General features: G+C 52.5%; 1 protein-coding gene across 2 annotated transcripts; it reads right to left on the bottom strand.

Annotated features, from left to right (window-relative positions):
* Positions 1-120: 120 nt before the first annotated feature.
* On the bottom strand, positions 121-11,943 carry YJU2B (YJU2 splicing factor homolog B). 2 transcript variants are annotated; one of them, XM_068536875.1, is made up of 11 exons: positions 11,894-11,943; positions 11,119-11,163; positions 9,148-9,369; positions 7,700-7,753; positions 6,169-6,251; positions 4,371-4,426; positions 2,620-2,680; positions 1,997-2,139; positions 1,729-1,901; positions 917-1,055; positions 121-819 (listed from the first exon to the last, which is right to left on the bottom strand). In XM_068536875.1, exons 3-11 carry the CDS (start codon positions 9,148-9,150, stop codon positions 338-340), a joined length of 1,194 nt encoding a protein of 397 aa, XP_068392976.1. In that variant the 5' UTR covers positions 9,151-9,369; positions 11,119-11,163; positions 11,894-11,943; the 3' UTR covers positions 121-337. The 2 variants fall into 2 exon arrangements, with proteins under 2 accessions (XP_068392976.1, XP_068392977.1); XM_068536876.1 differs by lacking the exon at positions 11,894-11,943 and adding an exon at positions 11,243-11,861.
* Positions 11,944-17,101: the final 5,158 nt, after the last annotated feature.

Genomic DNA, 17,101 nt, shown 5'->3' with positions numbered 1-17,101 from the left:
ACCCAGGCTGTGGTCACAGCATCAGCATTGGCTGATGAGATGCTGGGCAAGCTTAGTTGGGTTGTGGGGGGAGGGGTGCAGGCATAGCTCCTGGGCCCATCTAGTAACCTGAGGCAGAGGCAAAGAAGCAGGGTTTTAATGCTGGGAGGTCGGGGGTCCCACAAGGCACAGACACCCTCTCCAGGACCAAATAAATAACAACTCTATTACTGTGAGGAGGTGAGGTCTGGGGAGGGTGGTAACCGAGCTCTCCAAGGGCTGGCGGGCTAAGGGGCTGCAGCCTGTGGGGGGCCTCCTCGGTGTGTCTTGGCCTCCTGAGTGAATCTGGCCCCCAGAATCACTCACTCTCCGAACCGGAGTAGTCAGCCACGAGGGAGGAGCTGAGGCTGCAGGGCTGTGGTGTGTCCTGGGGATCGGCTGCCTCCTGGGAGGAGCCTGGCAGGGGCTGGGGCCTGTCCTGACAGCTCTCCTCCTGCCCCGGTGGCCCACTGTTCTTGCAGGTCTTGGCGGTCTCCTGAGGACAGTCTCTGGGGGGTGTGGGCCTGTCCTGGGCGGTCCCCTCTGGCACCCGTGGCTCCCCAGACTTGGGGGTCTCAGCCGTGTGCTGAGGGCTCTCTGGGACCTCCCGGGACCGCCGCCGCACAATGCCCAGGTGCCCCACGGTGATGGGGGAGCCAGTGGGAGCAGATCTGCGGTTCTGGGACAGCTTCTTCAGGACACTGCTGGCTTTGCTGCTGCTGGCACCGGGTCCCGGGGTGGAGGGGAACCAGGAGCGGCTGATGATCTCCGTCCGCTTGAGCTTCTGCTTGTCCTCATATGCTGCGGATGGGGAGAGGGAGGTCCAGAGCCGCCCTCTGCCCGGGCAGCCCCCCTTCTCCCCCTGCCCCGACCCCCTCGCCCACTGGCCCCCACGCACAGTCTAGGGTGTGGAACTTGAGCAGGGCGGCCAGCCTGCGGTCATCCTCCGTCTCCGGCACCAGCGGGATGTCCAGGCTTGCCTTGGCCTGCAGGGCCTGGTCCCTCTCTTCCTCCTCCTGCATGGCTTTTTTCTTTTCCTGTGTTGGGGAGAAGGGGTTGGGGAGGGATGGTGCGTGTCAAAGCCGTGCCTCTTTGCCCTCTGGGCTGGAGGGGAGAATCCCTCCAGTGTTCAGGGTCTCAGTTTCCTTCTCTTCAAGCTGATGCGAGGAAAAGGCCTCACACAGTGCTCGCGACATAGAATTTGCTCAACAGCAGGAGACACAATCATTAGTATGTGTACCACTGGGTTCTTCACTCATTCATTCTTTCCACAGATATTTACCGAACGTCTTTCTGCTGCCAGGCCTTGTTCTAGACACTAGGGACACAGCAGTGAGCAGACAAAATCTCTTGCCCTGGTGGAGCTGACATTCTAGTGGGTGAGCAAGACAAAGTGGTGAGGAGAGAAAGAATGCTGGGAAGAGGGTAGGAAATAGGCAGGGGGTTCAACTTTAAATGTGGTGTGCATGGTAGAGGGGAGGGTTAGGGACAGTCTCCTGAGAAAATCACGTTTGAGAAAAGGTGTCTGATTGAGGGAGCCATGTGGGTATCTGGTGGAAGAGTGTTCCAAGGTGGAGGGAACAGCCTGTGCAAAGGCCCTGAGGCAGAAGTGCGCTTAGCCTGCTTTTTGTTCTCCCCGCTCCACTGTTGGTGATGCCCGGCAACCCCCGCCTGCCTGTGGTCCTGACCCTGGGCCGGAGCCCTGCTCACCCGGAACCTTTTCCGCAGCATGCTGTTGAGGGCGAAGTCGTCCTTCCAGGCGCTCTGGGCCTCCTGGATGTGGCTCAGGGTGGGGAGGGCCTTCTTGAGCGTGCTCCGGTCAGCCTCACCGTGCTCCAGTCGGAACATGGCATCTGTCTCCAGCTTCTGCTTCTTCTCGTGCTCTGTAAGGGTGAGAGTGGGGCTGGGCCTTCAGGGCCCTGGCTCGGGGTTGGGGTCAGGGTCGGGATTGGGCTCGGAGCCCACCCTTGGCGCTCACCTGTCGTCAGCACCTGCTCGTTGTCTGCCATGTCCCAGCGCTCCTCCTTGCGCTGGGCGCCGCTCACGATCACGTAGTCGCAGTTGGCGGGGTCTGTCTGCATCTCGATGTAGTTGACGCAGAGGTGGCATTTCATGCGGAACCTGGGAGGGTGGAGGGTGGTGGGCTAGAGTCAGGACACTGTGGCCTGCTTCCTTCCATCCGTGCGTGTCATCAACTAGGGTTTACGGAGCACCTGCTACATGCTGGGCTCCGTGTCGGGGGGACAGCCGTGGGTGAGACAGATATGGTTCCTTCACCCCGGCACTGACCTTCTGTCCGGAGTTTGTTCACTTGTTCATCCATCCATTCATTTGTTCGTTCGTTCATTCATTCAACAAACCCTCCTGAGGGGACGGAGCAGAGCCTGCGGGGCCTTGTGGGCCACGGGGAGGACTCAGGCTTTTACTCTGAAGAAGGTGGGAGCCATGAAGCGTTCTAGGCAGGATGTGCCCTGACTGACAGACCATGATGGTTTCCAGGAGACACCCAGGGAATAATCATCAGGCAGAGGGTAGAAACTTCCCTCCCACTCAGACTCCTTTGTAGCCCCCTCACCCTGCAGCCCACCAGGCTGCCTCTACCTGTAGATCGGGGTCGTGTAGTAATTGCCAACCTTCTTCTTTTCTGCATTGTAACGAACACCTAGGAGGAGAAGGAGAGAACGAGGCTAGGGCTCAGGCCACCCTCAGCGTCTTTTCCTGGGGTGGGGAGTAGACGGGGGTGGTATTTCACTCCCCTGCAGGGGAGACACCTCTGGAGGACACAAATTCAAGCAGAAAGGAGCCATGTCTAGGCTGCGGGATGGGTGCTCAAGCCACAGAGGAGGGTGGGCTGGATGGAGCCAGAGGGCCCGGGTTCAAACCCTGGCTCCACCCCACCAGCTGTGCGACCTTACGCCAGCTGCCCTGGCCGTCTGGCCTCAGGTTCCCCCATCGATTGGATAGGGATGGCTATGACGCCTACCGCACAGGGCTGGTGTGAGAACTGCAGAAGCTAGTAATACACACGGATCGCTTAACACTGGGCCAGGTGCTCAGCAAGCATTCAAGAAGGGTTGGCTTTTGGGAATTCCCTCCCTGTCGGTCCAGTGGTTAGGACTCCGTGCTTTCACTGCCGGGGCCCAGGTTCAATCCCTGGTCGGGGAACTAAAATCCCACAAGCTGTGGGGTGCGGCCAAAAAAAAAAAAAAAAAAAAAAAAAAGGGTTGGCTTTTATTATTTTTCTAGAGAATATCCAGGTTTTTTGTTCCTTTTTCACTAATTAGATGATATATTCTTGACTCTTATCTTGCTTACTGAGTGAAAAAAGCTTAAACTAGAAAAACAGAGCTTGCGGGGGTTGGTGGTGTGGCCTGGCTGGCTTTTCCTTTTCTGGGGGGCTGCTTCTGTTCACGGCCCTGAGGTTGACCCATGTGTGGTGTCAGGCTGCGCCCTGCTCTCTGCCGCCTGAGCGCCTGGTGGCCTTTGGGGCAGATGCCCCTTGCTGGGTCTGATCAGGGGGGTGTGTTGGGGGGAGTCATTCCACTTCAGCAGCGGGGTGGCCTGGCCCCTCTTTCTTGCACTGGACCCTCCTGCCGAGAGCTGCCGGCTCCTGTTTACAGAGCGAGCTGCTGCCCTGGGCCAGGCGCCGTGGGAAGGGCTGAGGATCCCCGTACTATAGCGGAGGAAATGGAAGCCAGGAGGGTCGAGTCACCTGCCGCAGGCCTCAGGGCTGCTGAGCAGGGCCGCAGACCCATGTCTGTCCGTCCATCTGTGCACCTGTGGGCACGATCAGGGGTCTGAATGCTAAAGGTAACAGTAAGGGTAGTGGCAGCAGCAGGTTGAGTTTACGAGCCCTCGCACGTGCCACATGCTGTGCACTAAGCACTTTAGTTTTTATTTATTTTTGGCTGCGCTGTGCGACTTGTGGGATCTTAAGTTCCCCAACCAGGGATCGAACCCATGTCCCCTGCAGTGGAAAGCGCAGAGTCCTAACCACTGGACCGCCAGGGAATTCCTTGCACTAAGCACTTTATATGCCACACAGGCGGGCACTCATACCACCTGAATTTCACAGATGGGTAAATCGAGGCGCATGGAGGCTCAGTCGCCTGCCAAGGGTCACCAGCGAGGAAGTGGCAGGGATGGGATTTGAACCCAGAGGCTCCTAACCGCTCTGCCATGAGGCATCCACAGCCCACCAGGCACTCCAGCCCACTGTCCCCTACTCGACTCCTGATCGGGGGCCCGGCGGAGACGGTCTCTCACGGCGCCCAGCAGTTAAGGGGCTCGCTGGCCGTGGGGCTGAATGGTGGGGGTCAGGGTGGGGAGCAGGGGAGCGGGCGGAAGCTCACCCATGCCGATGTGGTTCTTGCAGCCGTCACACCAGATGTTATAGGGCATCTCAAATCTACGCAAACAGAGAACAGCTCATTTGTCCCTGTCCACGTGGGCTCTCCCAGGATCTCCAGGTCAGCGACTCTGGCTGCAGTCACATTGCAAAGGGCGTGCAAGCGGGAGGGTAAAGAACGGTGGTCATTCCCGCAACCAGGCCAGGCCCATCACGTGGCTCTCTGGCCAGCTGACCCAGTCTGGGCGAGCGTCTCCGCTGGGTGCTGCCCTGTCTTCCATATCCCACCACGTCAGCTACACAAGTTTCCAAGCAGAGGAGGAAGCAGGCTTCAGGGGGCACTGGTGTTCGATTCCAGTTTAGCTAAGTTGTTGTAGTGACACTGGATTTTTTTTTTTTTTTTAAATACATTTATTTATTTATTTTTAGCTGCACTGGGTCTTCGTTGCTGCACACGGGCTTTCTCTAGTTGCGGCGAGCGGGGGCTGCTCTTCATTGTGGTGCGCGGGCTTCTCGTTGCAGTGGCTTCTCTCGTTGCCAAGCACAGGCTCCAGGCGCACGGGCTCAGTAGTTATGGCTCGCGGGCTTAGCTGCTCCGCGGCATGTGGGATCTTCCCGGACCAGGGCTTGAACCCGTGTCCCCTGCATTGGTAGGTGGATTTTTAACCACTGCGCCACCAGGTAAGTCCCTGGGTTTCTTTTATCCAGTTCTATTTGCAACGTGCAATTCCGGTAAATTGCCATTAACAGCAGTAATGGAGCTTCTCTTTTAAAACAAAACCATTAAGTAATGAATGAGGTGAATTTAAGACACTGTACAGATGAGATGAGGGCTTGGCAAACAGACTGGATGAAGGCAGGGTGGGTGGTTGGCTCTGGAGTGTGGAGGCATGGCGGGAGTTGGAGGTGACCTTCAGCTCTGTGACTCTTGGGGCCACTGCTGAGATTTGCATCTTGACTACTTTTCCATAGATGTTCCTGCCTCTGATGGTTTTGTCACTGGATGCTCTGCTCAGGCCCAGGGCGGACCCCAGAGGCTGAGGGCAGAGTTCACGAGGCAGAGAAGGAGGCAGAGAGGGGCTCCTTCTGGCACGACACAAGCTGGCTTCTGCTTCCCGCCACGGCTGACCCACAGGGTGCTGGCCAGAAATAAGAGGAGAACCCCGGGAATGGCCATCGTCCTGGCTTGACTGCAGTAATGGCTGTGATTCTTTATCCTCCCCATGTCCGTGCCCTTTGCAAGATGACTCTGCAGCCATTCCTGTCAAGAGGTGCAGTGTGTTGCCCCACCCCCTCCCTGCATCATGACTTGCTTTGGGGAATCAATGAGACAGAAGTGACAGGGTACCAGCTCAGGGTCTCTGCCTCAAGAAGCCTTGCGTGCCTCTGCTGGCTCTCTTTTGGAACCCGGCTGCTGCTGTGTGAACAAGCCCAGGCTAGCCGGCTGGAGGATGAGACACCCTTGGAACACAGCCCAGTCATACCAACCAAGGCCATGCTGGACCGGCCAGTCCCCAGCCAGGCAACCCCCAAACATGTGAGACAGCCCAGCTCAGGTCAGCCAAGCCCAGCCAAGGCCAGCAGAGGCATCCAGCTGAGCTGCAGACTTGTGAGCAACACGAGTGCTTAACATGTGCTTATCGTTTTGTTACGCAGCAATGGCTGACTGATACAGCAACTTTCTGCTTTATGGAATTAAGACCCTGCAGCACTGGGCAAAATCAGGGGGTGCTGAAGGCTCCTTGAGGTTGACACCAGGTGGCACAAAGGGCAGGGGTCCTCAGGTGATGCCAGGGCCTTACCTGATGATGAGGATGCCCTGGGACAGCTTCCGAGCCCGCTCCCGAAGCGGGTGGCTGTTATGGTATCTGTTGAGTGAGCCATGCTGTGTGGAAAGGAAGAGGGAGCAGATTAGCACTGCTGAGCTGGGGGAGCTCAGGCCCTCTCTCACAGGCCGAGAGAGGCCTCATTCTTATGTCCTGCTGGGAGTGTTCACAGCAAAATGGGAGGCACCTAGGCTTTGGTGAAGCAAGTGGGCTTGGAATCAGGAAAACGGGAGTCTGCATCTTACCTCTCCCATTTAGGAGCTAAAAGAGCTGTGTGACCCTGGGCAGTGACCTCACCTTTTGCCTTCCTGAGCCCTATGAGTCAACTGGGGACGAGGATCATAATTACCTCCAGGTGTTGTGGGATCAGGTGAGATGACAAGACCAGCAAATCTCTGCTGGGTACTCTATGTGTGTCATCTCACTTTAATCCCTCAATGCTTCTGGGAGGTCAGGTTGTTTTGTTTCCCCTTTGGACCTATGGGGAGACTGTGGTGTAGAAAGGCCGAGTCATGTGCAGGGGACCACACAGCTGGGACATGCTGATTCATTTACTAGCCCCTTACTGAGCGCCCACAGTGTGGGGACACAGACACAAATGAGACAGGTGAACATCCCTGCCCTTGAGGTGCAGACGTTCTAGAGGGGGAGATGGGGGGCTTCCCTCGTGGTGCAGTGGTTAGGAATCCGCCTGCCAGTGCGGGGGACATGGGTTCAGACCCTGGTCTGGGAAGATCCCACATGCCGCAGAGCAACTATGCCTGTGCGCCACAACTACTGAGCCTGCACTCTAGAGCCTGCGAGCCACAACTACTGAGGCCTGCGTGCCTAGAGTCCATGCTCCGCAACAAGAGAAGCCACTGCAATGAGAGGCCCGCACGCTGCAACGAAGAGTAGCTCCCGCTCGCCGCAACTAGAGAAAGCCCGCGCGCAGCAACGGAGACCCAGTGCAGCCAAAAATAAATAAATAAAATAAATAAATAGAGGGGGAGATGGACAATATGCAAATAAATGGGTGATGCATCAAGGAGTTAAGAAGGCTACGGAGAGAAATAAAGCACTAGGTCATGCGATAGAGAATGAGACGGTGGTCAGGGAGGCCCTCTGTAAGGAGACACCTAAAGGAAGGAAAGGAGTCTTGGGGTCAGAGGGAGGGAGAGGTTCCAGGCAGACGGAACAATGAGGAGGCCAGACGAGCTGGAGCTGGGAGGGTAAGGGGATCTGACCCAGAGGCCGTGTGTGGGACCTCACCCTGGACTCCACTGGAAACACACAGCACTGGGCATGCTGGTGTTTACATGGGTCATTGACGAGGGTCACACTGACCACCTGGGAGGGAAGGCTGCCCCAAGACGCAGGTGACAAGTGCAAGGCAGGGAGACCTCGGGGGCCGCCCGGGCTTCTGCAGCTGTGGTTCTGACTCCAGGAGGGGATGAAGAGCGTGGGGCCCCTGCCCTGCGGGGTCGCTATGCTATCGTGGACACGGAGAAGGAAGCCTGCCCCTTACCTTTGTAGGGTTGAAATCCGGAGGGTAGTACTTGTTTACGCCTTTCCTTTCACCCTGGAAAGCAGAAGAGAGACGTGAGTCAGCGAGGGTCCTACAAGAGACCTACTCGTGCAGCCTTGAGGGGTGAGACCTGGACAAGGAAGACAGGGATATCCTGGAGGATGGCCCAGGGCTCCGTGTCCCATCGAGGACTGGTGACCTGGCGGAAAAAGCCCCACTGTTGGGAATTCCCCGGCGGTCCACTGGTTAGGACTCAGCACTTTCACTGCTGTGGCCTGGGTTCAATCCCTGGTCAGGGAACTAAGATCCTGCAAGCTGAGCGGCTCAGCCAAAGAAAAACAAACAAAACAAAACCCACTGTCGTCGCTGTGGAAAATTCCACAAGGGTCAGACTCTCCCAGAGCAATGGCTTTCACAGTTGTTTTAGGACCGTGACTTAAGGTAAGACATATTTAACCCCAAATACACAAGCACAGGTTTCAGGAAAGAATGCTCACCCAGCTGTGAATCTCTCTTTTAAATGCTGGCAGCCACCTGCTGAATTGACTTATTGACTTAACGATCCACTGAAGCAGTGGGTCTCAAACTTGGCTGCACGTTACAACTACCCGAGGAGTTTCTAAAATACTGATGCCTGGGACCCACGCCCAGAGGTTCTCCTGACAGAGGACCTGCTCTGGGGCATGGTGCCTGGACACAGGGCTTTTCAAAAGCAACCCTGGAAAACACGTGTGTATACACATCCTTGTACATACAGGTTCACTCACAGTAGCCAAATGGTGGAAACAACCCAAGTGTCCATCAGTGGATGAAAGGATAAACAAAACGTGGTCCATCCATATAATGGGATATTATTCAGCCATACAAAGGAAGGAAGCTCTGATATATGCTGTAATGTGGGTAAACCTTGAAAAAATCATGCTAAGTGAAAGAAGCTGGATACAAAGGGACACATGGTACATGATTCCATTGATATGAAATGTCCAGAACGGACAAATCTACAGAGGCAGAAAGCAGACTGGTGGCTGCCAGGGGCTGGGGTGGGGGAATGGGAGTGACTGCTATTGGGTATAGGGTTTCCTTTTGGGGTGACGGAGATGTTCTGGAACTAGATAGAGGTGGTCATTGCAAAATATTGCGAATGTACTAAATGCCACTGAATCATATGTTTTAAAATGTCAGTTTTATGTTGTGAATTTCACCTCATTAAAAAAAAAAACAAAACAGGAAAGAAAAAGAAAAAAGCTCCCTGGGTGATTTTAGTACAGCGCAAAGTTTGAGAACCACAGCACCGGAAGACCATGATCCAGAGTCTGAAAATACCTGCGAGCTTGGGGTCAGGGGTGGGGAAGGAGACTTTTAGGGGAGGGAAAGGGCTATTCAGGGGACCCCTTCCCTTCACCTAAAGATCAGAAGAGAAACCCAATGAGCACAGCCTGTCTACTCACCATCTTGGAAGCTGCCTACTGGTCCTCACCCACTACTCAGCCAATCGGAAAAGACGATGAGACACTGCTTTGTCGACTCACTGCCCAGTGCCACCCTCCTGGACAGCCTGGCAGACAGTCGCGGCTTCTCTGTGAAGATGCGGTGGGCTGTGCGTGGTGGTGGCGGCTCAGACGATCCTCCCCGCAGGTGTAGGAGGCGTCCAAGGAGCGGCGTTTGTCTGTCTGGAAAGGGAGTGTCCTGTCCACTCTCCATCCAACATGTATTTCCCAGGTGACACTTCTCACCCCTCCACGGCCCCCATCATCGCTCGCCTGGACGAGTACAGTCACCTCTTCCCTAGGCTCCTGGCTCTGCCCTTGACTCTCACGGTCTGTTCTCCTCGTAAGGGCTAGAAGGATCTGTTAAAATATAAATCTGAACTATCGCTTTCCTGCTTAAACCCCTCCAGTGATTCCCTTCGCTTTGAGAATCAAGTCAAACCCCTCCCCATGGCCTATGGGGCCCCTGCCTGCCTCTCCGAGCCCACCTTTTACCCCTCTCCCTCTCGCTCACTGTTCCACTCACAGTGGCTTCCTGGCTGCCTTCGAAAGCTCAGCAGGTGCAGGCCAACTGCCTTGAATGCTGCTAAACACCCACAATACACAGGATAACACCCACCACAAGTGTTCTTTGTCACAGGTCTCAGCTCAAACATCACCTCTGTCAGAGGCCTCATCTGATCACCTGATCTAAAGTCTCTTCTTCCCTGGAGCTTCTACCACATCACCCTGTGTCTGTTTACTTGTTTACAGTCTGTCTCCTCCGCCGGGTCCCACTGTGCTATGTCTCCGGCACCCAGGACAGCTCCTGATAAATGCTGACTTCATGAATCTCTGATAACTGACTGAGGTTCCATAAGACTCAGTGTGGGTGACACAGAGACACTGGGAATTTGGGGTTAGCAGATACAAACTATTACATATAGAATGGATAAACAACAAGGTCCTACTGTATAGCACAGAGAACTATAGTCAATATTCTAAGATAAACCATAATGGAAAAGAATATTAAAAAAAGAACATATATATATGTATAACTGAATCACTTTGCTGTACAGCAGAAATTAACACAACATTTTAAATCAACTGTATTTCAATAAAAAAAATTTAAAAAAAAAGAGAGATACTATGAGGGACTAAAGTGTAGTCCAGAATGGGGATTGGCAGATTTTCTCGATTGAGGGCCAGAATTTCTGTCCCAACAGCTCAACTCGGCTCAACTCTGCTGTCACTGCTAGAAAGCAGCCATAGACAATATGTAAATGAATGGGTGTGGCTACATTCCAACAAAACTTTGTGGACCCTGCAATTTGAATTTCACATGATTGCCACATGTCACAAAATATTATTCTCCTTTTGATTTTTTCCCCACAATTTAAGAAGTTAAATCCATTCTTTGCTGGTGGGCTGTACAAAATCAGGCAGTGGTCTGGTTTTGGCCTGTGAGTGTAGTTTGCTGGCTCCCTGTTCTTGAATCAGGAAGTCTCTAACTGTTTCTGCCAACTTAGCTGTGTGCTCTCTAATAGTTACTGTGTGCTACCCGCTGCAGAGTCCAACATCATTGCCCCATTTACTCTATACTATGTTAGTATTATCTCCAGTTGACAAATGAGGATGTGGGAGCTTAAGTGACTTGCCAGGGGCCAGAAGCTGATAGGAAGGCAGAGCCAGGGTGCAAAGCCCCAGATACAAAGTGTTCCACCATCCCCCCAAACTCCTCTCCACCTCGGATCCTCCACCTGTAAAGCGTGCCCCTGGACCAGATTTTCTTAAAGTCACTTCCAAACTAAAAATGCTTTTGCCAACAAAATAGCTAAGTGCCCACCCAAGCTTTGGGGGCACAGTTCCCTGGGCTGGAATCCCTGCTCCATTCCTCACTAGCTGGGTAACCTTGGCCAATGTCTGAGCCTCCCTGAGCTTATATTTCCTCACCTGTAAAGAGTCGATGACGGCAAGAGGACTGACTTTCTGGAGTTGCTGTAAATGAAATAACATACAAACATGGGTAATGCTTGCACAGAGTAAGTACTCCATTTACAGGAGTTGGGGGTCTTACCGTGGTTTTATCACCCCAGTGGGTGGTACAGGTGGGGCTACAGGGTGGATGTATAGAAATCTCTGGTCCTTGGTGTCAAGAATAATGATAAACCCCACTGGCTCAGGGCATAATGCTTGGGCTTGGATTCCGACTCTGCTTTGCTTGCTAGCGGCTTGACTTTGGGCAAACTGCTTCTCTCTCTTGAGCCTGTTTTCTCATTTGTAAAACGGGGTTTATACAAGTATCAACCTGATGAGGTTGCTGTCAAGACTCAGTGAATTAAAGTATCTGGAAGAGCGCCTGATGCTGAGTTAAACGTTGGTAGTTTTGATTATTTCTCATGCCAAACCGTTTTACAAGCGTCATTTAAAAAAATCTTCACCGAGACCCAGAGAAGTAGGGGCTTACTGTCCCATTTTCCAGATGAGGAAAACCTGAAGAGGTATAATATGGGCCAGGGTCAGGTCTGGGGTCGCGGCCAGGGCCCGGGGTTTTGGGTCGGGGGTCGCGGCTGGGGGGCGGGCGGCTCCGAGCATCGGGCCCACGTTCCCAGAGCCCCGCGGCCCCCGGCGCGTTCGTCCCCATCGGGCGGCTCCGAGGCCGGGTGAAGCAGTGGACAGACCCCCAGCCCTACCGGGCCTAGCCGCCCCTCTGCCCGCCTGCACTTACCTGCCCTCCTCCTGACGTCACTCCGCGTCCGTTCCGGAAGTCCCTGCTGGGTGCGTAAGGGGGCGTGGCGCACTCCCCGCGTGACAGAGACGCCTGCGCGAGGCGGGGCGAGGCGGCAGCGCAGCGCTGACTGGCTGAATGTCGAACACGCCGCTCGCTCACAGCCGCCGGAGTGGACCAATCCGGGCCTGCCCTTCCCAACTGCACGCACTACACGATGCCCCACCCTCGGCCCCGCCCACTTTGCCTGACCCAATCCGAGGACCGCCTTTCTGATGATGCTTTCCAGAGAGCGGGATTTCGCCAGCTGAAGCGGTGGAGCAATGGTGGGCAGATTCCAGCTCCGGGGCCAAATCAAACCAGCCCCTTGTTTTTGAATGGCTAGCGAGTTAAGAATTGTTTTTCCATTTTTAAATGGTTGCGGGGGGAATCAAAAGAATAACATTTTATGACTTGTGAAAATCAAATGAAGTTCACATGTTAGTGTCCGTGTATAAAATTTTATTGGAATACATCTGCGCCCACTCATTTACCTGTCTGTAGCTGCTTTCCCACTACAGTGGCAGAATTGAATGGTTGTCACGGAGCGCCTGTGGCCCATGGAGGCTGAAAATGTACTGTCTGGCCGTTTACAGAAGTGGGTCAGCCCTTGTCTTAGAGCCTTCAGACCAGCTTGATTTTGCCTTCTGCACAGGGCAATGGCTTTTGAATGTACTTTTGTGCCTTGTAGAGTTTAGCAAAATCTGTTTGTTCATTTGTTCGCTCAATAGCTGTTTACTGGGTGCCTGCTATATGTCAGGCCACGGGGATTATGGAGTAAAGGACACACCCTTTTCTCACTGATGAGGCTGGCATGTCAACTGGCAATTTATCGAGGACAGTGTGAAAAATGATGACACTACTACTGCTATGATTGCTACTATTACTATACTATTTGGTGCCAGGCCCTGTTCTAAAGCCCTCGTAAGTCAGATCTTGTGTAATCATAGTGCTGCATATGGAGTGCTCACTACTCACCAGGCATCATTCACCAGTGCTCACTATTCACATGAATCACCTCAGGGAATGCTGATTCCAGGAGATGGATACTCTATCATTTTCATTTTATAAATGACGAGACAGGCCCAGAGAGATTAAGCAACTGGCCCAAGGTCACACAGCTAGTGAAAGGTGGAGGATTTGACCTACATCTGCTGACACTAAACCTTGTTCCTTTAACCTCTGAGCTATACTGCTTTGGGTTGTATGCATTAAACATAAGGGCTGTGGGAACCAGGAGGAATCTTTAACAAGGGTGGGGTGTTCAGGAGCGGGCAGAAGTGAGGGTCAGTGAGACCCCTGTGAGGGGTGACACCGGAGCTGGATAAAGAGAAGCCAGGCAGAGGAAGGGTACGGGGGGAGGGCAGAGGAATGCTCACAGATCCTGAGGAACAAGATGGAGCTGCACTCAAACCCCAGTAATCTTGCTTGCTACCTTTGGATTTTGGTTGAGTCCTTGTCTTGCACCTGAAAGAAGAGCTAGTGACTGAAAAGCCACAAAATACTCCCTTGTGAGTAATATTTTGGTGAGAAGTGTGAGAGCCCTTGGCTTTCAAGGGACATGTAGAGCCCACTCTTTTTTTAAAAAATCCTTTATTTGTTTATTTTTTGTTTATTTTTGGCTGTGTCGGGTGTCTGTTGCTGTGCACGGGCTTTCTCTAATTGAAGCGAGTGGGGGCTACTCTTCGTTGCGGTGCGTGGGCTTCTCAGTGCAGTGGCTTCTCTTGTTGCGGACCAGAGGCTCTAGGTGCACGGGCTTCAGTAGTTGTGGTGCGTGGGCTCAGTAGTTGTGGCTTGTGAGCTTAGTTGCTCCGCGGCATGTAGGATCTTCCCGAACCAGGGCTTGAACCCGTGTCCCCTGCATTAGCAGGTGGATTCTTAACCACTGCACCACCAGGGAAGTCCCGAGCCTCACTCTTATTACTCACACACAGCTCAGGTGATGGAAACAAACATCAGCCTGGGATACGAAGAGACTGTCTATAAAGATGCCAAGCGCAAGGCATTTCCCGTGGGACCAAGGGAACTGGTTCGGGGAGAGGAAGACAATTAGCCAGGCTGGGCAGGGTGACAGGAAGGGACCTGGATTCTAGCTCTGGGGGACCCTGACCAAGTCATGTCACCTCTATCTGCTTACCTGTAAAGTGGGATATCTCAGCCCTGCCCATGGGAACAAATGCAGTAAATGCCTACCAATGTATTTGTAAAAGAGTTTGAAGAGGAAGAGAGAAGCCAGTGGGCCGGGAGGGGCGTTCCAAGATCATGGTGTGGCTTCGGGGGACAAGAGCAGAATGACCGAGGAGGAGGCGACCTCTAAGCACCAGGAAGTTCTTTACATAAAACTGAAACCCACTTCCCTGCTACTGGCACCCACTATGTGGCCCTGTTCCTAACTTTTGGGGGTCACAGAGGACCGACCCCTCTTCCACATGCCAGCCCTTCAGCTCCCTCCCACCTCTGAGAGTCTGTGGTTCAAGCCTACCTCTGTCTTCATGCCCCAATCACCAACCAGCTCAGAAAGCAGGCGCAATAGGTTAGACAGTTTATATTTGATCTGTGACTGTGACCAAAACTATTTGGGGTGTCTGCCCAGCCCCCACCCCTGCCTTTGTGTGAGAACATCCAACTTCCAGAGGATGCTGCAGCATTTCGATTTATGGCCCATCCTTGGCCACAGCTGATTGGATCAGGGGTATAGATTTAACCCAAGCTGGGCCAATGGGGTTTGCTCCTGGCAATTTACAGCTGGGATCCAGACATGCACAGGAATCTGCTTGTGGCTTAGTCTGAGGACATAGAACTTTGGGACTTAGTGGGAAGACATCTGTAGCCATGTGCAGAGAAAAGCAGAGATGAAAACCATGTGGTGAGAAAGAGAGAGAGAAAGAAATAGAGATAAAGAGGGAAAGAGAGAGAAAGAGAAAGAAATAGACAGCAAAACTTTCCTTACCCCTGGAGACCTTTCAGTTCTTAAGCGGCTTGATATATCCCTGTATCCCTAAAATAAACTCTCCTCTTTGACTAAGCGAATCTGAACAAGTTTCTCTTTCTTGCAAGCCAAAGAACTTTAACAATATCTGTGTCTAAGATGCAGAGTTGGTATGTGGAATTTACAAACTCCAGATCATTCACCTTATTTTTTGTGAAAGCTGACACCAAGACTGGGGGGCCTCAAACAATTCATTTTATAGGTAGGACTGCAAAGTATGAAATAGCTATAGAATGGTAAAAATGAAGTCCAAACCAAGTTAATCATCTTTTACAAGTGAGCACTGAGGCTGGTCGATAATGCAAGCTCTCTGATTATGGAAGACAAGGTAACAGGAGTTGAAATTCAGGGGGCTACAAAACCAGGACGATGGATCTTTGTGCAATCCTACTGGTCTGGGTCTCTTAACATGAAGCTGTACTTGCAGGTTACTTAACACATTTCCCAGGAGTATCAGAGTTCCAGATTTGGTGGTTGAGGGGGTCTGAGTCCAGAGAGAAAATGAAAGGTCGAATCAAGAACTTGACAAAAGGAAGCGTGACACATTTTCAAATCAACTGCAGACAAAACAGAAAACTCAATGACAGGCCTATATATCTGCCTCTGTCAGATCCTGATGAGATCAGGACAACACTTGGGTTTCTCGGATAAATCCTCTTCCCGGTGCAAGCTGGAAGACAGAGAGGACAGGGCCAGCTCCTGCGTGGGCCACTCCTCCAGTGGCCAGGCTCTGAGCACACAGGGCACCCAGCGAACCTTGGTGTCCTTGCCATGATCCTGTAACTCCAGAGGAGGGGGCAGGAGAGGACCTGCAAAACGAGCAAGTTCAGTGCCACACCTCCAATTGTTAGCTACCGCACCTGGCTTATTCTGCAGCTAAATTCTTTGGGGGAAACAAAAATCTTGAAAAGGAACATCTGACAGATAAACAAGGTCTTACTGTATAGCACAGGGAACTATATATATTCAATATTGTGGGATAAACCATAATGGAAAAGAATATAAAAAAGAATGTATGTGGGACTTCCCTGGTGGCGCAGTGGTTAAGAATCCGGCTGCCAATGCAGGGAACATGGTTCGAGCCCTGGTCCGGGAAGATCCCACATGCCACGGAGCAACTAAGCCCGTGTGCCACAACTACTGAGCCTGTGCTCTAGAGCCTGCGAGCCACAACTACTGAGCCCGTGTGCCACAACTACTGAAGCCCTCACGCCTAGAGCCTGTGCTCCACAAGAGAAGCCACAACAGTGAGAAGCCTGTGCACCGCAACGAAGAGTAGCCCCCGCTCATTGCAACTAGAGAAAGCCCGCGTGCAGCAACGAAGACCCAACACAGCCAAAAATAAAAATACATAAATAAATTTATAAAAAAAGATAAAGAATGTATATATGTGTATAACTGAATCACTTTGCTGTACAGCAGAAATTAACACGACACTGTAAATCAACTTTACTTCAGTAAGAAAAAAAGAAAAGGAACATCTGATTAGAAATACGTTTCGTGTGTGAAAAGAGGAGTGTGCGATGCAAAGGGCTTCGAGTCCACGCAGGGCAGTGAGAGCTACTTAACTGGGCTGCTGTCTCTAAAGAGGAAGAAGGCAGGATTGGATTAAATGAGAGAGGGAGCCTCCCTTCCCAGTGGTGGAAGGGCACCTTGAAGCCACGAGGCCCCATCACGCTTTGTGGCCCTGTAATCAGCAAGAGAGGACATGGAGGAGGTCTGGATCTTGAAGAGTTCAATGCCATCTGCAAACTACCTCCAAACAAGAAGAATGACATGCTCAACTCAGGCACTGCTTTTACTGTACCGGGTTCAAAGGACTTTTAAAGGAGGCCTGCGCCTTTATGGGTTTAGGAAAACTGGATTCTCGGGAGCAGTGGGTTCTATTCTTGGCTCTGCTGCTTGCTATTTTGGTTGACCTGGTGTGCCATAGGAAGGGTCTGACAATCTCTTGGAGCCTGCCGTTCTTGAAATTTCAGGAGAGAGCAAGGAAGCAGAGATGCAGAGACACTCATAGCATTTCTGGTTTTCTAAAAGCCTTTTAAGGAATAACTCAATGCATTTTTGCTTGCGGCTGGAATGATCAACGGTACCAACAGAGTGCACGAGGAAGGCATTTGCTGTTCTCTTGGCGGCCCTGTTGCAGTGGTGCCTTATTTACCATTAAATGCCCACAAATG

This window comes from Eschrichtius robustus, chromosome 2 (genome assembly GCF_028021215.1).
Source record: "Eschrichtius robustus isolate mEscRob2 chromosome 2, mEscRob2.pri, whole genome shotgun sequence".
In the NCBI taxonomy this organism is placed as follows: domain Eukaryota; kingdom Metazoa; phylum Chordata; class Mammalia; order Artiodactyla; family Eschrichtiidae; genus Eschrichtius; species Eschrichtius robustus.
This window is presented reverse-complemented; position numbering and strand designations above follow the sequence as displayed.

What these genes read in the sequence shown, in the direction of transcription:
- YJU2B (XM_068536875.1), bottom strand. An exon ending in CGGATTTCAACCCTACAAAG is followed by an intron (nt 6,252 to 7,699) that starts GTAAGGGGCAGG and finishes CTTTCCACACAG; the next exon opens with CATGGCTCACTCAACAGATA. An exon ending in CAGGGCATCCTCATCATCAG is followed by an intron (nt 4,427 to 6,168) that starts GTAAGGCCCTGG and finishes CTGTTTGCGTAG; the next exon opens with ATTTGAGATGCCCTATAACA.